The 22,315-nt window shown below is 40.4% G+C and overlaps 1 protein-coding gene and 1 long non-coding RNA gene across 2 annotated transcripts; both read left to right on the top strand.

Annotated features, from left to right (window-relative positions):
• Positions 1-1,346: 1,346 nt before the first annotated feature.
• Positions 1,347-6,174, top strand: LOC119719324. Its single transcript, XR_005269899.1, has 3 exons — positions 1,347-1,518; positions 5,438-5,521; positions 6,118-6,174. It is a non-coding gene; the product is annotated as an uncharacterized LOC119719324 (long non-coding RNA).
• A 1,449-nt stretch (positions 6,175-7,623) lies between these two features.
• On the top strand, positions 7,624-18,439 carry LOC119721599 (rho GDP-dissociation inhibitor 1-like). The gene is made up of 6 exons (XM_038191680.1): positions 7,624-7,636; positions 7,824-8,000; positions 8,581-8,661; positions 12,076-12,152; positions 14,916-14,979; positions 18,196-18,439. The coding sequence occupies exons 1-6, from the start codon at positions 7,624-7,626 to the stop codon at positions 18,390-18,392; spliced, it is 609 nt and encodes a 202-aa protein (XP_038047608.1). The 3' UTR covers positions 18,393-18,439.
• Positions 18,440-22,315: the final 3,876 nt, after the last annotated feature.

Here is a 22,315-nt window from a genome sequence, read left to right as displayed (position 1 = left end):
AAAAAAAAAAAAAGCCGCGTCGCCGCACCACTTTTTGGGCAAGCTCCATACTAGAAACCGGAAACTTTTTTTTTTTTGGCCTTATATCTCTGACCTTTTTCTCAATGAGGCCCTAACTTGATCTTAAACATGCTTCATTTCAGTAACATGTGCTTGTTTTTATGCAAAAAAAGTGATCAAAATATGGTCATTTGTGGCTGCTGCTATGTAGCCGTATCATGTGGGAAATAGTATTAAGCCTTTTCAAATTGGAACAAAGAAACACAGACAAACAAAGTAATCACATGAACCGGTTTCGAATTCCTTTGCTTACATTTCACAAATGTTGTTGCGAATTCGAATTCCCAAACTGACCCAACGTGAATTAGCTCCTGCAAATTTGAACAATGATAAAAATGTGATGTTTAGCAAAGAAAACAAAAAACGGGGAAAGAGGTGTTTATATAATTGGGCTAAAAAGCAGGTGGGTGCCTAAAAGTTCAAGGAAATTCCAAAATTACTGGTAAAAAAACATTTTGACGTAAAGGGCAAAACCTATAATTGGACAGTATTATTGTAAGCAACAATAATCCTTTATTGTGTTCGTTAGGCAACCCGTCGCCTACTGTTTAGCCAAATTAACCATGAACACCACACTAGTTTTCCCCTCCCCCCGGTATTTTGGCATATGATCAAGAATTTTTCATTTTTTCACATAATTCACCGTTTATTTTTGTTAGTAGATAGAAGGTTGTGCCAGTAGATAGAAGTTTGTAAATTTGAAGCTCATCAATACTGACCTTTGTCGAGAATGTATGAGTAAAAGGTATTTGCGCGCAACTTAATTTAAGGTATTAATAATAGCCATTTTGTATCTTTATTATGTCCTTATCCGGTCTCTGATAGTGATTTCCTTTAGAGAATATTATTCAAACAAGGAAATGTAGGTAGAATTCCAAATTCTGTTGCAGTTTGTATGTGTGAGTTTCACTTTAAAAATAAAAGTATTTTGCCTGGACTATAATTAACGAGACTGGAGATCAGTGCACAGTCCGCTATACAGTACGCAGTACCTTTACAGATGTGCGTGTATATCAAGTGTGTTTGTGCAGGGTCACATTGATATTTAGTTATGCAAATGGAGGTAGAATTTCAACCTCAATTAATGCAGGTTACTTCTATGCAAGCCATCAGGTTCATTGTGCCATTTAGTTTGTGCGTTGGTGCATATTTTATTTAGTTTGTTTGCATAGAAAAAAAAACACTTCCCAAGGACGAAAGCCAATGCTTTCACGGTGCAAATAACCAAGTCTGTTCAACCGAGGGCGGAGGTGAAAGCGACCATATCGCGATCGCCACTACTTATTCGTGTCCTCGCCATAAAAAAAACACTCTACTCTCTCATCAGTGTGACTGGATAGCGTACAGAGAGCCGCAGAAAAAAAGACAGCTATTTGGAGCCCCTCGTGGAGATCGGTTGGTGTTTAGTAAAGCGCAAGTTGCCGCCTTATTATTGTGACTCACTTTTGTAACATCGTGGTAAGTTCACCTGGTTTTCTTTTTTTTTCCACCGGACCTCCAGCTCCATTGACCACGAACCGTTCAGAGGTTTTCAAACGTAAATATATGTATCTGAACTGAACTGAACGTCGTGGTTTTTGCAATGCCGTACAGTTTCAAACCTGCACTGTAATAAAAAAAAGTTGGGCAAAAGGGTTGATTATTCGACCAACGATTGGCGAATAGTTAACACGTTTAACTATTGGGCAACATTGCCTAATACATATTGCGTTGTTTATATTTTGCTCAACGAATTATTTGCCAAACATTTTTACATTGTAGTTTGGAGTTTAATTAACGTGTGATTCAGGAACGGGTCAATGTATATTAGCCTACCAATGCTGGCCAGCATGCACACATTAGCAACACGACGACAAGGCCTAATGTCCTGCTAATCCCCAGAGCTTACGGCGACTTAAAGGACTGTACAGATAGGTTTCGGGGTGAGAAGAACATGTGTTTCAATGGATAACTTTCGTTTTGGGCGTCCCTAATCCAAATTAACCTTTCAAAAACTCAGACGAGATTGAAAATATGAACTCGTTCCAATTACTTCAGTCAGGTTGGCGTAGCAGTACTGTCCTCGCCTTCCACCGCTGTGACCCGGGTCCGAGTTCCACATGGGCCAACATACACGTGGCCGAGCTTCTCCCTGCCTCATTCGGTTGCTTTTCCCTTTGAAATATTCTGTCTTCTCCTCTAAAACTGTAATTACTACTCACTATTATCCTTTCTACAGGTTTCTTAACGCTAGCAAGCTACAGTACCTTTAGGGCGGTCTTTGGGAATCTTTTGTATACTAATTATAATAACTATTATTATAATAAGGTATAATACAAAAAACCAAGGCCGAATCCCTTATCCTATATAGTGTTTATATCAACACAGGCAATCATATGTGACCAGTAATCCTCTACTCCATAATTCTACAGCGCCAACCACAAACGTAGTTTTTATGCGCCAAAGTAGTGCCCCATCCAACCTGCCTCTTTTGTTTGTTAGACCCTAACATATTCAAGAACAGGTCGTAAAACTTTTGCAAAGAAGTAAGGTGAGGCATTTAACCCAAATGGAAGTCTGGTCCAGCAAAAACAATTATGATTCCATTTAAACCCTAGGAAGGTTTGATGAGATGCACAAACAGGCACATGATAAAACCCATCCTTGAGATCAATCGTAATTAACTGGTCCTCACTCTTCACTAATGAATAAACATCAATTTTCTCGTTAGAAAACTTGGGAGCGTCAATGTAAGAATTAACAACAAGAAGATCAATAATAAGTCTCCACTTATTTTTGCCCTTCTTCGGTACCACATTCAGTGGAGAGACAACCCTAGGTTTAAAAGCACATCTGGCAATAATACCTTTCTGAAGCAAGTTCTTAATCTCACTATTCAAAAAGTTTTTTGATCACTTGAAAAATTTCTGTCAGGCAATTCAATCACCGGTGGGTCAGTTGTAAACGGTAGTGTAACACCACATTGAAGCCAACTAATAACAGTAGGAGACGCACCTATTTCTTGCCATTTGGAATAGTTAGAAAGTTAGAGCCAGCTGGTCCAAGATTGCTGGATCCACACTCTCATTCTTGTGAAGGTCGCTTTTTGCTAGCTGAAGCACTTTCAGAACTGTTTCTAGGTAGCGACTGCTCTTTTGTAGCAGAAAGTAAAGTGCCCTCTCAGTTTTATTATTGGTACCTGTTGGGGCCCTCACACAGCCTGAGTGAAGAGTCCAGTTGTACTCGTGAGACGGTAGCCTTTACCGCGCTGAATTCCTTTTGGATGTCTTCTTTACTGATGGCGGCCGCACCGGTGTCAGTGGCTTGTGTGTGTGCCTGATTATCACAGGCGCAATCGGGCTTGTCGTGTTGTGTCGTTTCAACCACTAGTACAGGCAATATAAGGTTTGACTTCAAACAAATTGCAACAGAATTTTTTTTTAATTTCTCATACTAGGTAGATTTCTATAAGGTCCCTAAAATGACATACTAAAAGTCTTTAAAAATCCAGGTGGTGGAAATATGCCTAATTTATGTTAGGACTTTTGCATTGATTTGGTCATATTTCTCATACTAGGTAGATTTTGGAGGTACTTTAAAAGACAGTTTTAGTCCTTTTACATTGATATTACCATTATTCTAGTCCTAGGTAAATTTCAAGATCACTATGTTTCCGAAATTTTCCAAATGCCGTATAATTTGCATAAATGCCGTATATCAATTTGCCTAAATTAAAGTTAAAATAATGGATGCCATGTGTGGACATGTACCAAATGAATTTTCCCTCTAAATTTGGACTCGAATGTCGTACGAAGTCAATTTCGGTGGCAAACCCCATACATTTGATACCTATAATCTTAATGACCTATTGCTGATGATGTATCCCAGATGGATGGCAGCCATCTTGGATTAGTCAAAATAGCTGCCATCTTGGATTTCATTTATAATAACATTGCACCTGCCCCCCCCCCCCCCAGTGAATGCATTATTGCCCTGTCAACTCGGGTACAAGCGCTGTGAGAAATGAAAATAGGGGTCCGCTCATGAGTCCGACGCCTCATAGGTCCGACAGAATCGCATCCCCTAACCAAATAAAGGCCCATAAGTCCGACGCCTCATAGGTCCGACAGAATCGCATCCCCTAAGAAAATAAAGGCCCATAAGTCCGACGCCTCATAGGTCCGACGCCTCATAAGTCCGACGCCTCATAGGTCCGACGCCTCATAGCTCCGACAGTTTTGTATGTCCGACAAATTAAACGCCTCGTTTTTCCGTTGTCGGACTTATGAGGCGTCGGACTTATGAGGCGTCGGACCTATGAGGCGGAATAAATAAATGTTATGCCTCATAAGTCCGACGCCTCATAAGTCCGAAATTTTGGACATATGAGGCGTCGGACCTATGAGGCGTCGGACTTATGATACGGCCCCTGCAAACACAGGGCGTCGCCTACCAATGTTAATTTTAATGGAGGGTGTTGACAGAAAATTGTCGACAGGCCGTCTGTACTGGAAGCTAGCCCGGGGTGGACACCACCCAACTTTTGGGGCATGTCGATCAGTGCCCCCAAAAGTTGGATGGCGTCTACCCCCGGGCCGCACTATTCAAAGCGAACGATCTTCAAACAATTATGGGAAGATAGGTTGCGCCATTCGTCAAAGCATATATTGGACAGGACGACAATTTTGCCAAAATTTATGTCACCCCTACCCTTCTCTAGTGGTACTTGTGTGTACTCAAACCAAAGTATATTTACCGACAGGACGACAATTTTTCCGACAAAACCAATTGATGTGGGTTCTCACACCCCTTCACACATGCTCAAATTTGTATCCTTGTGGAGACATTTCCTTGTTCTCGTGTAGTACAGTTTTCGAGTTTGAAAGTGAAGTTCCAAAATGCTCTTATTTTAACCAGAATTAATTTCCTTGGCTGAAATTCGGACTTAATATCCCTTTTCTAAAACTCTTCCATTTGCGACAAATCAACCCACCTTGGAAATTTCTAGTTTTTGGGTAAAATCCATATATCTACTTCGTGAAAACCTTGTGGAGACCTATTCATCTATAGAAATTGCCCTGTGGAGAACTATACAATCTTTTGTTCCCTATTGTGAAAATGTCTCCACAAGGATGCAAATTTGCGCTCACTAGTGGCACTCGTGTATATATACACAAACTCCAAAACTAAAGTATATTTGCCGACAGGACGATAGCTTTGCCGACAAACCGATTGATTGGGTGGAGGGGGCCAACACCCCTTCTCTAGCGACATACGTGAGTACAATTAAACCAAAGATGGGTGATGGGACTTTTCACTTCCCATGGTCACTTCCACGGTGTATCAATACAAATGTCTTCCCAACATGACTGCCCCATTTTTTTTTTCGTTAGAAAAGAACAGAAGAGACTTGAAATGAAGGGACACACCTGTGTGATTCTCTTGATGTGCCTCAGCTGTGTATGTGCGACGGCACTTCAAGGTATGTACATGTTCATGTGATTGTAAGATAGACCCTATGTAAGACTTAAAGTGGGACAGATAGGGAAAATATTTGAGGGAATTGTGCCTTTGATGACACGAGCCTGGCATTTGACACACAGTCTTTTTGACCCTGCCTTTATCCTCTAACTGCGCTTTGTCTATACGATTGGGAATTAAACTATTCGCAAACACATGTATTTCCTCGTATAACGGCAGAAATGAGGAATAATACTAGTCTTGGTTAAGATGTAAAGACTGGTAGAGGTAGCAAAAATTGTATTGTGTTGTAGCTTGTTTTAAGCATGCCATTACACAAAAACAGACGAATTGTTTATACTTCTAAGCATCAAAACACATTAAATGAGTAATAATTGCTTACGAGTATAGAACAGCCATACCATAAATATTCAAAGGACGGAGCAATATTATGTATTATATTAAATAACATTAAAGGTACAATTCAAGTTTGCGTTTACAAAATATATGACGAAAATCTTAGAGGAAACATAACAATAACATTACACAACTATAACATTTGTATGTCTATCCACTTTTTGACTAGGTTTGATTTCACTTGTTGTTTACTTTTCTCAGAGAAATCGGCCAAAGATGAGTTGCTTCTGGAATACCTGCGGGAATACCTGACCGAGTGTAGGTTTGCGTGATTGTATCTGTCATCTTTACTAATCTCACTTATAAGCATAGAGCTATATTAAATTACTAGAGTGCTAACTCCTTATTCTTGCGCGCGTGAAGCCGCTCTGAGCGCAGACATTTTGAATTTATGTGCGTGTTTGTAGAACACAATCAAAATAGATGGATTGAATTTTAAATGTGTACTCTAAAAATGCAACGCGCAAGTAGAAGATACGCAAATAACTTAAGCGCGTCATGACGGTTCAAAAAACGTCACGGCAAAAAGCATCTGCAGCGGAGGGACGAGCATACGTTGCGCTGTTTGCGTAGAGCAAAATGAAACGCTCATTTGCTGATCGTGCGTTTCCGTTTTGGGCGTATCGGCTTCGATGACACACCGGATGGAATACAAACGCATTAACGCCCTGGTTACCGTGCGCACGACGCTTGCGGTGTTAATATGGAGGTCTTCTGAAAAAAAGTTCGACTACAAACAGAAGAGGGACAAACAGGACGTTCAAGGTGGGAGGTCGATGCTCGACTATCAGCCTGCACGTATGCAGTATACTGTTCCTCCCTGGGGATCTCGAAAGTGGTCAAAATGTGCCATCTACTTACATGTACAAAGCCCATTACCATTAGTGTTTCTTTAGCATTTGGTACTGCATCCCCAATACATTCTTTGGAGTTCAGGGTTAAAGAAGCATGTTTCCTGGCTCTTATTTTTTTTAATTTAGTGAAAATTGTACTTCATCCCATTGTTAGGCATTTTGCAACCCACTAAAAAAGGGCGTTTTGCCTAAATTAAACACTCCCTGACAAATTGTCTAGCAGCTAATAATTCAAGATTTGTGAAGAAATAATTAAAATAACTAAATGTCGCTTTTGGACGAAATCTCATTCAAAAAAATGAATAGGTTTTGCATTTAATTTTGACAAAATAAGCAAATAAAAGTCTGCTATACCTGTTTTCTTACTGCTTTAACAAAAGGACATCTCTTCGTGGAGAGTGAGCGTGCGACTATTAAGAGATTCACAACAAAAATATCAGATGAAGCCAAACTGCCAAACACACTAATGTGTCACATGGTCACACGGACCTACCTTGATTTGTCATGGCCAAATTGCCAAACTTGTGCAAATATTTGAAAATAGAGTAAACTTTTAAAATATGCAATTCTTTGCCATGCGGAGTTAGTGTGTGTTCTTGGTTAATTAAGCACACCCTTAAAGGTATCCTTAAGCAGTGTAAAGACGATGGACAACATTAAACAAAAGTTACAAACAAAACAATCCCCCTTCCTTCCTGAAAGTCTGTGAAATGTTCACGAAAAATAGCACATTCATTTGTATAATTTCAGGCAGTTGTAGTTGGAAGTAGTCTCTACTATTTCAGACATTGACATTTGCTTGTAGTAATTTAAATCTTCGGAATAGTTTGGTACAGTCCAACTCTGAAACGCCATGTCTGGAAAAGGTACGTGTTAACCCATGCATCCCTGTACCGCGTCAGTCTGCAGAAAACAACTGCTATTCTTTGTAAGGTACTGCCCAAACCACGGAAAGTTCTTTTTATTATCATTTTCAGCAGGGAATCTTCTTAAATGTAGTATAATGTAATACAAGCGTTAAAGTTAATTCTGTCTCTCCTTGTCGGAGTGCAGTTAAGAGGGGAGATGAACCAGAAGCCGTGCCAGCTCAGAGGGGTACTGAAGAGCCTACCCGCGACTACCCACCGCCCAAACAAATGGACTTGCAGACGCTTCAAGAACTTGACGCCGATGATGAAAGTCTGGTCAAGTACAAGCAAGCTCTACTGGGTAGCACTGCAGATTTTTTAGGTACTGTGCAAATACATTCAAACAAAAAAAGAAGAACTAGACAAAGTCTATATCTGTCTAAGAACAGAATATATAGGACCTTTCAGTGTTATGATTTTGTTACTGGTTTATGCTTTTCTGTGGAAGTGTATATGCGTGTAAATGATCGAAATATAAAAAGAAAGTCATGTTTTGGATGACATTATAACGAGTCACAACTTTCTAACACAATTGGGCTGATAGTTGTGACTATCAATTTTGAGTTGATCATGTTGTGTTCGTGAGATATGAATATAATCTTCAAAATTTCAAAGATCTGAATAAAATCACATTATGACGTCATAATAATCTCATTTAAATTTTCGTCTATAACACATCCCTGTCCATGTACCTTCAAGATTTCAACCCAATCGAACGATATAAAACTTAAAATCTTCTTTAAGATGACGTCACCTGTTTGGTTTATGTTAATTCGAAAGCGCCCGCCTATGTGCGGCTGTGCGCTATATCTCTTTTGTTGCTGGCACAAAATGGATAAGCCAGTTAAATACGTATACTGAACATGTGCTTTAGATGACCTTTTTAATTCCTTAAATTTTAGATGAAGGCGGACAAAATGTACTATTGAAGGCCATGGTATTTGCTCCAGTAGACCACGAGGAAACTGTTCTGAATCTGACAGGTAAACGAAAACACAGGGCAGTTCCACAGTTATATTTAGAGGGGGTCTTTCGTAAATTCTGTGCTGTCATTCTATAAATTCAAAGCATTTAGGGTTGATTTTTCGGGGACGTCTCTACAGTCCGAAGTCCCATTGGTCCGAAGTCCTATTGGTCCGAAGTCCCATTGGTCCGAAGTCCCATTGGTCTATACGTTCCATTGGTATAAACGTTCCATTGGTCCGACGTCCCATTGGTCCGAAGTACCATTGGTCCGAAGTCCCATTGGTCCGAAGTCCTATTGGTCCGACGCCCCATAGGATTAGGGTTAGGGTTAGAGTCAGTCAACCTGAACAAGTGGAACTACACAGTATTGTGACGAAACAGGCCCAGGGGTACATGTATATGAAGACTTGTGTAGGAGTCTAAGTCCTAGGAATTATTTATGCGTGTGATCTAGGACATTTGGTGCGTGCTTATAATGCCAAAGTGCGCGTGGACCAATCAGCAATAAATTGGTCTGCGTGATCAGGAGATTAATAATTCATGGTGTACAGTGACTAATCAGCAACGCGTATTGTGAAGGCTGTTCGCGAATTAGCATGCTTTAGCGTGGGGTCTTGAGATCATCTCGTGAGTTCGCAAGATGGCGTCAATGCAGTAGGAACGCGTTCTGAGGCTGTTGCCAAGTTGCAAGAAGCCAAGCTTCGGGGTTCAGGGACGAGTCAAGTTAGCAGTAAGCTAAGTGTTATCTAATATATCATTGAGTGAAGTTGTAGCTCAAGGTCTGTTATTCAGTGTCGACTGTCTAAGATAATTGGGGACAAAGATTTAGATGGAATCTAGTAGGGAAATTAAGACTGATTATTGTGTCTTGATTAAATGCTAGAACAAAAGGACTAGGAGTTGTAGAACTTGGTTTGAGAGGCTAGTGAGACTGAGATTCGGTGGTAGATTGCTTGTCGTGGGTTGGACACCATTCGGTGGGGTTTTACGACTGAGGCAATCATTGCCGTAATCATTGGATTAGCTTGCCTAACGAGTTTACTCTTTGCCGTGTTCTGAGCACTTGTGAGGGTTACCTGTTTCATGTGAGATTTACTGCACGTAAGGTTTATATAGTATAACTCACTGTGAGGGTTACTGGTTTTCTGTGAGGGTTAATTATTAGGACCGCTCAGATCGTGTGAGGGTTATTTGGATTACATAGTACAGCCTGCTCTGACGATAAATCGTGTTGAGGGTTACCTTTCTTGTGCGAGGGCTATATGTTCATTGGGCTCATAGTGTAAATTGGTTTGAGGGTTACCTTTCCTCTGTGAGGGTTATTGGGACAACTCAATCTGTGTGAGGTATTGGAACTGTAATAATAACAGGGATTATACTTGTATAAGTTTATAATCATGTGGTGCAGTTGACCACGTGAGGGTTACCTAAGGCTAAGTTTACTACAAAGGGTGCAGTAACTGCAGTTGACCCTTGTTATAACTATTCTTGAATAAATCCTATTGATAATCGTCTTTGGAATAACTCGTCTATTTGAGGTTTACTCAGGTTCACCTTGAGGGTTACTAGGTTCACTGTGATGGTTACTTGAGTTAACTTTGAGGCCTATCGTTGCTACTTGTCTTGCTCTAATTACATTCAATGAATTACTCAATCACTAAACGGTGGTAAATTTCCACCAAACGAACAACTCCTAGGCTTAGTCCACCGTTCGTTAATTGTCCCCCCCCCCCTTTCGTATGGGTAGCCGCTCACACGTTCGTTAGGCTAATAGATATTTTTGTGGGATAATTGGTGTGGGTTGGAGTCCTGGGATAAAAAAGACCAGTCCCCTCGGGTTCCCGTCAACACCCGCCGGTTCCGTTACAAATGGTGTCAGGATCGGTTCCGCCACAGTATTCTGTTTCGGACCAATGGGACTTCGGACCAATGGGACTTCGGACCAATAGGACTTCGGACCAATGGGACTTCGGACCAATGGGACTTCGGACCAATGGGACTTCGGACCAATGGAACTTCGGACCAATGGGACTTCGGACCAATGGGACTTCGGACCAATGGGACTTCGGACCAATGGGACTTCGGACCCATGGTACTTCGGAATATTTTTCTCACAGAAAATCTTTTGAAATTAGGCGCACATTCTACAGAAAGGGCAACAAAACCAACTTCTGTTGGTCTGGCAATATTTTTTGTCATTAGTAGGCATAACTCACGCTACCAGAAAAGGACAAGGCAAAACAATTATGAAAGTTGCACCACACTGCCCCATGAACGGCGAAGTGGTTGTCGACTAAGTGGTTCTCGGCGAAGTGACCGACACCCGGGTGTCGGTCGGGTGTCGGGTGTCATGTGCAAGCTACCAGTTCAATTATCCCCCCCCCCAAAAAAAAAAAAAAAAAAAAAACTATCGTAAAGTTTCTAGAGGGATATTAATATTGGTAATTCACGTTATGGTAGGTATCTCACAATGCAGTCTGTCCACGTTGGTAAATATATAATATTTTGTTTGTAACTATATTCCCAAAATTGGTATAGCGAGGACACGAACGACAAATGCATTACAATGCGCCCTGAAAATCGCCACGTTTGCATAATCGTCAGTTTTGAAGACCGCCCCCATTGGAAGATGGTATACCAGCCCCCTCCCCCACCATTTTCTGATATTACGGATGCCAAAAAATGTCCGGAAAAAAGTGTCTACATTTCAGCATGGATGTGCGAGTGTCCCGTGTTGCCCCCCCCCCCCGACATCAACAAAAACAATACTAAAAGCCAACCCCCCAAAAGGCTATTCGCATTAAAAAAATGAACCTTACTTCTTTGCCTTAAAAAAAGAAACTCACATTACATTGACACTTTGTATGTGAAAAAGGTGCCTAAATAACTTCCTAACAGCCATCATTTTTTTAACAACCCTCCCCCTCCCCCCAAAAAATATTTAACAAAAATGCACTTAACCATATTCTCACTTCAGTCCCCCCTTAAAAAATAGTTGACCCGCAGGTGCCTGCTCAGACGTTTAACCCTAGTTACGCCACTGGTTAGGACTTAGCCTTGGCATGATCGCAACAAACAATTTTCTCGGATACTCGGGCACTCCCTGTGACCTATGGGTTCTATGTACAACAAATTCTAAGAGCTGCATTTTGATGGTTGAAAATATACAGTGTTTTTTTGGGGGGGATGGGTTGATTTTTTTTATGATTTTTTTTGCAGCAAAGTGTTCACAAAGGATTTGATAGCTCAGAATCGAACGATGTCTGCTATTAATTAACAGACTTTAAATTGGTCCATTTCATAAACAACAACAAATGCAAGTGATCCTATGTGGCTTTAAACTGAAGGTTGTCTTCTTTTGAAATTGTTTTGTTTTCCCAATTTTCACTTGCATTGTCACACTTTTTTCATCCTCTTTGCTTTGTTCAAAGGTGATCTTTCTCAATTGAAACATCAACCAATTGTGGTTAAGGAAGGCACCGAGTACAGGATTAAACTCAAATTCAGAGTGAGTTGATTCTAATTTATATTGTCAGTGCCTGCCTTTCAAGAATTGCATCATTGGAAATGCAACAGCCACATTATGGATCTCGCTATTGTGCGTAGCATGAAGATTAAAATCAAATTTAGGATTAATAAAATCCAATTCAAGGTGAGTAGATTCTATTATATCGGAGCTTGCGTTTGAAATATTGAATCATGGAAAACACACCAACCAGAAAATTTTGGGGATCATGTTCTTGCTAATGTGCACACCATGGGGCATGCTTGGAATTTTCTAAAAGGGAATATATACACCTTAATCATTTGCAACATAAACACAATAAAAATAATAGTCCAGGGCCCATGCGTCATGTGAAATCATTGCACCTGGTGTGCTGTCATTTTCAAGAAAAGTGGATTATTTTGTACTGCCCATCAGTGGAAAAAAATACTATTTTGGTTCAAATACTGCCCCAATTTAAAAGGTTTAATAAGTCCACATTTTGTTTGAAGTTACACATCCGTGAACGGGTGGAGACCAGTTATTCAGTTCCCTGACCTGACAATTCCCCGTCCTCTATAAATTGGTCTGTTTCGTCTGAAGTAAGGTCAGGCAACTAGACTACAAGAACAGCTTTCGGTTTTTTTTTCTTTCAGCATCTGCATGTATAAACACAAACTTTAACAGGTCAGTTCAATGACGATATTTGCTGCAATATACTCCGCAAAACTACATCCTTTCTGAAAAGTACAGCAAAAGCAAAAGTTGTGTATTTCCTTTAACTCCCAATGCCGAGATAACGCCCTTTACCTTTCAGGCGGCTTGGCTGCACTTGCCATGAATTAGCTGCTTTGCCATCAAATAGGCATCAAATGGTCATCAAAAGGCATCACATTCTTTTAGGCATCATTGGACATCAAAAGAGTAGCAATTTGAGCAAAGTTTATAAAGAAAAACATTGAAGGCGTACATTAATCAGTCATCAAGAAACATATAATTGATGTAAACATTATGACTGCTGATATTAATCTGAAGCTCATGGCATTGTTTAGGCATCAATAGGAGGTATCGGGAAGGCATCAGAAGTCATCACTGAGCATCAGGCATCACAGGCAGGCATCAAACGGGCATCAAACGAGCATCAAACGGGCATCAAACAGACATCGATCAGAAGTCATCACTGACTGTCAGGCATCAAAGGGCATCAAAGAGGCATCAGGGAGGGCATCATTAGTCATGACTGACCATCGAGCACTGAGGAATAAAGAGGCATCATAAAACATGACTGGCCTTCGAGCATTGAGGCATCAACGAGGCAGCAGCAAGGCATCAAAATTAAGTCATCACTAGCCATCAGGCACCAAAGGGGCATCAAAGAGGCTTCAGGAAATCATTGAAAGTTATGACTGAACATCGAGGATTTAAGGCATCAAAGAGGCATCGATCAGCAAGGAATCAGAATTAAGTCATCACTTGCCATCAGGCATCAAAGGTGTATCAACGAGGCACCAGAAAGGCAGCACAAAGGCAGTAGAAGTCATTACTAACCATCGAGCGTTGAGTCATCAATGAGGCATCAGCAAGGCATCAGAAGTATGTCATCACTAACAATCAGGCATCCAAGGGGCATCAATTAAAGAGGAACCAGGTATTAGAAGTTATGACTGACAATCGAGCATTGACGCATCAAAGAGGCATCAGCAACACAATAGCATTAAGTCATCACTAGCCATCAGGCATCGAAGCGGCATCAATGAAGCACCAGGAAGGCATTCGGTGGTCATGACAGACCATCAGGCATCAGCAAGGCATCACGAAGGCATCATAAGTTATGACTGACCATCGAGCATTGAGGCATCAAAGAGGCATCACCAAGGCATCAGAATTAAGTCATCACTAGCCATCAGGCATCAAAGAAGCACCAGGAAGGCATTAGAAGCTACGACTGACCATCGAACATTGAGACATCCAAGAGGCATCAGCAAGGCAACGAAATTAAGTCATAACTAGACTTATGTTTGTGGACAAACACAGGGCTGTTTCGGTAACTTTTTGTGACATGTGACATGTAAAGTAAAGTTCCATCCAGGTAGGATGTGTAGTTCTGTTTATACTAAATGGTGGCATATAATATGTGATTACATTCTCATAGGGCTTTGAATTGCATATGATACGTGATTACATTGCATATAATATGTGATCACATTCTCATAGGGCTTTGAATTATGACACATGTCACGTGATGACGTCATGATGACGTCACATCAATTTTCATCTATATTAATTGTTCTGTAAATAATAATTAAGGCAGAGCATACATCGTTGAAAGCAAGTTCACTATCGATTCTCGAAAAAGTCATCTTCAGGTTTGTCACGGTTGATTTAAGATTTATTTTCAAAGATTAAATCTATTTATCTTAAACGTGACGTCACGTGACCCATGATGACGTCATCATGATGCCACTTCATTTTTCATCTATAACACATCCCGTTCTAGGCACATACCAACTTTCAACCCAATCGGACCTGTCGTTCTGTAGATATATGCCTTCAAAGCATATGACGTCACTTGTCACGTGATGACGTCATCATGACGTCACTTACATTTTCATCTATAACACATCCAGGTTTAGGTACGCACCAAGCTTCAACCCAATCAGACCTGTCGTTATGATGATGACTTCTGCACTCAGGCGTGCGGTCCGAACAGAATAGATTTAATAGTAAGGTTTTTCGTGATTCTTGAATTGTTGTCTTTGGGTTTTTTTGGGTCTGTATCCAATAAAGGTCCAACGTCAGATTGTCTCTGGACTGCGGTTTGTTTACGCTGTTTCCAGAAAGGGCATCAGAGGTGAGTGAATGTACGGTGTTGCATTTTGATTTTAGTCACACAATATCCAATCCAGTCCCAAGTCCTTTCACAAGCTGTTGAAATGACCTCTGACTAATGCATTCTTTTGTTATTAGTCATCCTCTACTACTTATGACCAGATTTTTAAAATGTATTTGTGATTTTTTGTGAATGGACTTGTAATGTACTGAACTTGAATAGAACACTGCATGGATGCGCCTTTTTGTGAGAAAACACCCGTAGTACAGGTTAACCATCTGGCACAATTTTTCTGGACCCCCCTCCAAAAAAAGTCTCAATGTGACGCGACATGGTGCCCTAATTAATAGCTGCCTTTTCTTTGTTTGTGCTGAGGAACCATCGCGGTTAAGGGTATTGCTTAGGGATGCAAAATCTATGATCACTTGTAAATCTACTTTAATTAATGATGAAAATGGACAGAACAATAAAGGGGGGAAGGAAATTTCTAGAAATGATTGAATTTTAAGTTCTAAATAGGCTAGAATATGGGCACTTTTTTGGAGACGGGGAGGGGGGGGGGCTGGGGGCATGACCTCCGCCCCCCCCCCTTCCGACTGCAAAAAAGAAGTGATGCCAGAACCACCACTGATCAAAACAAATTATGAAATGAAGAATTTAACCCAAATACAGATAAAACTCATCATCATACCAAAGTATTGCTTTCACACATAGCTACAGTCAGTGATGCACTAAGACAAAGTAACGCCAGGCAGAGTGCTCAGCAGATCAACGGGATGTAGTGAGAGACTGTAGCATTTAGATTAAGGATGAAAATAGCGTGGCGAAACCGTTCCCGCTTACACTTCTAATACCATTTGTGGCGGAACCGGCGGCTTGGCGGAACCCAGGTGGACTGGTCTTATTTATTTCAGGACTCAACCAACACCTATTATCCCATAAAAAAATATTTATTGGCCTCGCGCAAGGATGACCTCAATTACCCTTGTTATTGCCTGAACATCCTTTTATCCTTGTCAGTATGTTGCAAATTCAAACTTGTTGAGAAATTTATTATCCGCTCCGTTCGCAAGTACCCCGTCATCAGCAAAGACCATACAGTTTGGGGTGACCAACCGACGCCATCTTGCCTGACTGCAATTTTGCCGCAAAGCGCAGCCACTGCGTTCCGTGTACATAGTTCAATTGATCCTGATTTCATCAAACTCTTCGTAACTTAAGATGCATCGGAGCGCTGCGACGCGTCGTATCCCTACGATGCATCGCAGCTACGACGCGTCCTGCGATCCATTTCACAAAACACGTCGTTAGTGCGACGCGTCGCATGTGTATTTATAGCACAACTCGGTGACTGTTTTATGTATTCAGTAGTCAGCGTACAGTAAATAGTCGTCTGATATTCAACAAAGAGTCGTCGGATCTCAGCTCGATATTTGTTAAAGCTTAAAACAAAATGGCGGTCGTGAGATGCAATTTTGAAGGAAAACAAGCTGTAAGTGGACTGTATAGCTACTTTGAAATTTCAAATCAATATTCCAGTCTAATTCATATTTATTCAATGAATTTTCTATTTACAATTTTACACACATTGCCTCAGTATTATAATCTACTTTATGTAATGTTTTTGGCATAAAACTGGCTAAAAAAAGGACTCTTCTTATTTTGCGATGACTACTAGACACGTCGTAATTTGCGACGTGTTTTAAGCTGTTGTCAAGGAACTTACGACCATCCCCAAGAACACATCACGACAGGTGATCGACAAATGGAAAATAACAAACCTATAAGCTTGCATACTTAAGCAGGGCTCGAAAGGTTCACGGCTGGTCAGTTGGACATTGCAGTCAGGCAGTCCAATTAATCATTTTCAGTCGAGCTGGTAATAATACTGGTCAGTCGGTCGGTCGGTTGGCTGGCTCTTCAAATCCAGGAAATGCAAATAACATGTACAGTTTGACTCAAAAAAAAAGCGGAACGCCAACCCCCAAAAACATATTTCATATTTTAAATAGTATGTAGCACCGAAACTAATAATGACTGGAAAGCTTGTTTCATAGAAGGCACTTTTAGATTTAAAAAAATTGCTCAAACATTTTTCAAAGAATATTACCATTTAAATACGGTGACCATAAAACTTAAAATGCGATTTCAAGAATAGTCGTCACATTTGTCTACAAACATCATCAGCGATAAAACCTAATTTTAAAACTTTAAAATATTTCACAAGGTTCTTTTGAAGGCCCGTCTTCTTTGTTTTATTTTAAAGTGGATTGTAGAAGTGATATTGTTTGCCTAAGCAGGGTTGTTAGTAAAGATATTATGTACTAAAATTGTTGACAGTTGTTAAAACAAGTTTTCCGTGTCATTATCTTTGTTGTTCCAAACAGGACACAATATATTGCTCTCTTTTTTTGGACGAAACGCTTTTTAGGGTCATTGCGTTTAAATGGTGATATAGGCCTATTCTTCGAACGGATTATGCAATTTCATTTTTTTTTTTTTTTTATCTAAAAGCAGTTTCTGAAATTGGCTTTCCAGTCATTATTATTTTCGGTGCTACACATTTTTACTATATATATTGGGGGGGGTGGATTCCGCTTTTTTGGACTCACCCTGCATAAGCCAGAGTTGTAATGAGTCACTAATTTTAGTGACTCGAGTCGAGTCGAGTCATTTGAAAGAAGTGACTCGAGTCGAGTCAAGTCATTAGGTCAAGACGGTCGAATTGAGTCGAGTCGAGTCACAGTGTGTGGTCGAGTCGAGTCAAAGTATTTAGCTCGAGTCACAGATATTTGAGCACTGCATACACTATACAATAAATAAACACAAGAGAGAAGTCATTTTTTGGCTTTTTAATTTTTACATTCGGGCTACTACTAAGTGGGTGCCAGCTGATCGTCATTCAACTAATGGGGACACTGATCGAACCACGTATGTATATGTATACATTATTCGCCAACGTCATTGCAAATATTTTTCGCAAAGTTTTGCTTATATTTTTGGGACTCGAGTCTCAATAGCCTTCCTCGAGTCGAGTCGAGTCATTCTGATGAGGGACTCGAGTCGAGTCGAGTAATTTGCTCGCAAGGACTCGAGTCGAGTCGAGTCATTTGCCCTTAGGGACTCGAGTTGAGTCGGGTCACCAAAATATGTGACTCGATTCGGACTCGAGTCGAGTCATTGACTCGAGTCATTACAACTCTGGTATAACCTCAATCAACCACTTGTTCTTTGCAGTGGACAACGCAAATTCTATGGTTGGGAGTTACGGACCCAAAACGGAAGAGCAGATCTTCCAGACTCCTGTGGATGAGTTACCCGCGGGTATGATAAGCCGTGGTGTCTACATTGTCAAGGGTAAATTCTTAGACGATGACAAGAATATCTACTTGGAGTGGGAGTGGAGTTACTCCGTTAAGAAAGATTGGGAATAAGATTAGAGTGATGATTTCCTACAAAGGAAATTGGTATATTGGAAGTGCGGTTTACTGTAGATGATGCTGTTGGTTTTTGAGGGGTACATCATGAATGTGAAATTCTTAATAGAATTTATTTATCATGGTTCAGCAAGTATAGGGATTATGTTAGTTAAATGTATGCCACAACATATACAATGAACATGTAATTGATTTTTTTCCCAAAGTGGCACTTTTTTTTGAAGGAATTAATTGTGGCATAAGTCATCAGCATTGCCAGTGATGACCTTTTTTAGTCTCTCAGAAAAAGGAACTGCATGTTTTCCCCAAAAAATGTGTACATGTATAGGCCTATGGATCCATCATCCATGTACAGAACAAAACAAATGACGTATATACTTGTTTTGTATGAACATTGCCTTTTCTCAAAGTTTATCAGAGCAACTTGTACAACTCTTTGTGGAAGTCTATAAAACAACGCATTTATTAGAAAATACATTTTGATGATGCTATTTAATGTAATCGCTTATTAAATTACTTTTGGGAATTAATGATACATGTTGGTTGTATAGCAGGCTTTGTTTTATCTTATTTTTATCTTTATTTTAGGCTGTAATTAGACTATTCTGCCATAGATATAGATATTTTCTTTTGTTATATTTTAATTGCTAAAGGTTTGGTTTAATATGTGGTTTTGCTTTAAGTGCATAATATAATGTTATATTTCCGCAATGATGTATGGCTTGTTTGCCATAGTAGTGACCTGGTGTCTTCTATGTTGTCATCTAATTAATGGAGATTTTGACCAAGCGCTTTGGGAACTTGGTAACATAAAGCCACCAGTATTACGACAGTTGCATGCCTACCATCCGACAAGCTATTTTTGTCAGCACTAGAATGTAGTTTCTTTAATGAAAAAATGAAATACATTACCTCATCAAATAACGATCAGCCCATGTTGGCATAAATCTCAAGATGAAGGCAAAAAACGAGGACCAAAATGACACGTTATTTGAAAGCATCTGTGTACTTTAACAATGTAGTAGTTTCCATTTTGGATTGGCGAAGCCCCCTATACCTTGGAAGTGGGCCAGAGGCATGCGTATTGATTTTTGTGAAGCCCCTTCAAAGAAGTCGTTTGTTAATGGTAATTGTCTATAAGCCATTTGCATTCTGCACACAAATGGTAATGTTATATATTTCACTAGGTTAGTTTTGAATCAATATCAGGTACAATGTAGAATCATTCCACATTGATACTTTGTCTTCCATGTCTATATAGAAAGCAATCTTGATTCTATAGTTTAGCATACTCAGGAACAAGTCGGTTAGGGTCGGTAATGAGTAGCAGTTCAACTTTCAGGGATGTTTTGTTTTGTTTGTTTACCTTGTGCTTCCCGTCTACGTCATTGAACTTTAACCAAGTTGAAAAAAGTCGAACATTCCATTTTCAAAGTGCTGACTCAGTATCAGTACGAAATCCAATCAACACCTGCAAAATGTAACGTTATCCAATGATATTTAAAAAGTACAAAAGTCTATGTTACACAAGGCTCTATACAGGGAAATATCACCATCGTGCGCTTAACAAAAACAATTTACAAAACTGTCATACTTTTTATATCAAGTTATCCATATTGGGCCTTTTAGTTTTGAAAATTATTTCAACTGGATTCAAGTTTTCTGTGCCTCTTCTGTTAGATTAGCCTATATGACTTAATTGGATGCAGTCGCAATTGACAAGAAAGTCAATGTCTACCTTATACTCGTAATCATGTTTCAGTTTGGTACAGGAATGGATAGGTAAATAAATAAATAATGCTTATATCTTTTTGTGAGAGAGTGTTTTAATTTGTTCCATATAAGGTCTGCAAACATCTGTTTAAAATCTGCTATTTGGGGACGCTAGTTTGGTGCACTAACAGCAACACCCCTCCCCTACATTATCGATGCTGATAGTGGCGGGTATAATTACGGTCTACCCTTCGAGAACTGACCCGCTTACCGTGGTCAACGTTGACCGTTGGCTTCGCGACCGTCGGACCGTTGGTCTGGCGAAATATTAAACGTTGGATATGTTGGTTCGACAATTCTTTTGGACGTTTGGCCATCAACGTTGGATTAACAAAAAACAAGTTGGCGCAACGTTATTTCGCCAACTTTGGGCGACGTATCCCCCCATCCTGCCAATTACGCTCATATATACGACGCATTGGAGTAACGTCGGCCCGACCAATTTTTGACGTTAGGCCAAATTCGAATACGTGCAAACTGTTTCGTCTGAACAATGTTGGAAGCCGACGTCAAATATTACTAATAACTTCTGAACAACAACGTTGGCAAACCAACTTTATACTAGTATGTAAACCGATCGTCAACGATGGCATATAATAATAGCAGGCCGACGTCGAATATTAGGCCTACAGACTTTTTACTAACTATATTGAACAACGTTGGCAGGCAAACCTCAAAATACAAACTGATCGTCAGTGTCGGCACAATTAACGTACGTTGGCAGGCTGTCCTCGAAACTGTTTACCGTAGTCACCGGCAGCTGCCAGCCGGCCAGCGTCATTACCGATCACCAAGTGTTAGCCAGAACGGGCAGGCCAGGCCGACGTCGGCAAAACGTTTGCATGCGACGTCTTCAGTTAACGTAAGTACAACGTTGTCAGGCCGACATCAAAACATATACACACCCGACCGATCGTCGACATCAAAATATATACACACCCGACAGATCGTCAAAGTCGGCAATAATATTACGCGGAACTAAAAACAGACCAGGGGTGTCAATCGCTTCTCAAAAGTTGGGGATATACCTTGATCAGAACTAATGCGAGCGCGAAGCGCGAAGCCCCTACAGCGTGGGGGGGGGGGGCAAGTGCCGCGAAAAATTTGGTTCTTGACACTCTGCGTTGTGCGATCTGAGGCAATTTCTGACAACTTAATTTTTTTTGTCTGCAAAAGATAATCGTTTAAACCACATTTTCGAGTTTGGAGTCATTGAATCAGCTATATTCTGTGCTATAGACGTGGGGTTCGGGGCAAGCGCTTAAAAGGGTCCTGTAGGTCCTGAAATCCCCGGAAAACTGTTTTGGGTCGTTTACTCATCCTAATTCGAACATCTTGTTCAAAAGAAAACAACCTCATGTCTTACCGTTCCCGAGAAAAGACGATAAAACCCCGGGTGTTTACAGCGGACCCTACGGAGTACACTCTAAAAAAGCATTAGTCAGTTTCGACTAGAAACCAGTGAAATTTGACTAGATATTCAGGGTCAGCTGGGTGCAACTGAAAATCAGGCAGTATAACTAGATACTTCCAGTCAGTATTATTGACTTTGGAAAAATAGTTATGCAAATAATTGAAATTGGAATCGAACCTACTTTTTCTAGTCATAGTATGAAACTTTGCATGTTTAATTACATTCCTAGTCAATTTTCAATAACTAGGAAAACCAGTCACTATTTTGACTAGGTAGTTTTTAGAGTGTAAGAATACGCTTTTCCTGTCGTTTGATCAATGTACTTAGTACGTTACACGTTGTGTGTGTCAATACAGCACCGTGCTCGCGAGCAGTGACCAATCACCAATGCACAAAATGAGGTTTCTATGGTCCGCAAAAGGCGAACACTTTTTTTTAACATTTAATATTGTGTCCCCCATCCTTCAAAAAGTAGGAGGACATGTCCCCCTGTCCCCCAAGGATTGACGCCCTTGATGCAGACTGTTGGCGTACCATTCCGACTTGTAAGTTTACACAACGTTGTCAGGCCGGGAAAAATCAAACAAACCATACCGTCACTAACGCCGCGTCGGCACAACATTGGCAGGCTGTCGTCGAATATACACTGTTTACCAACGACGGACCAACGATGTCGGGTCGACTTCAATGGACCGATATGTCGAATATGCCTTCTTTAATATGTTTACCAACG

Source organism: Patiria miniata, unplaced genomic scaffold (assembly GCF_015706575.1).
Source record: "Patiria miniata isolate m_02_andy unplaced genomic scaffold, ASM1570657v1 HiC_scaffold_13, whole genome shotgun sequence".
NCBI classification, from domain to species: domain Eukaryota; kingdom Metazoa; phylum Echinodermata; class Asteroidea; order Valvatida; family Asterinidae; genus Patiria; species Patiria miniata.
The sequence above is the reverse complement of the archived record's forward strand: the minus strand, read 5'-3'. Positions and strand labels throughout refer to the sequence as shown.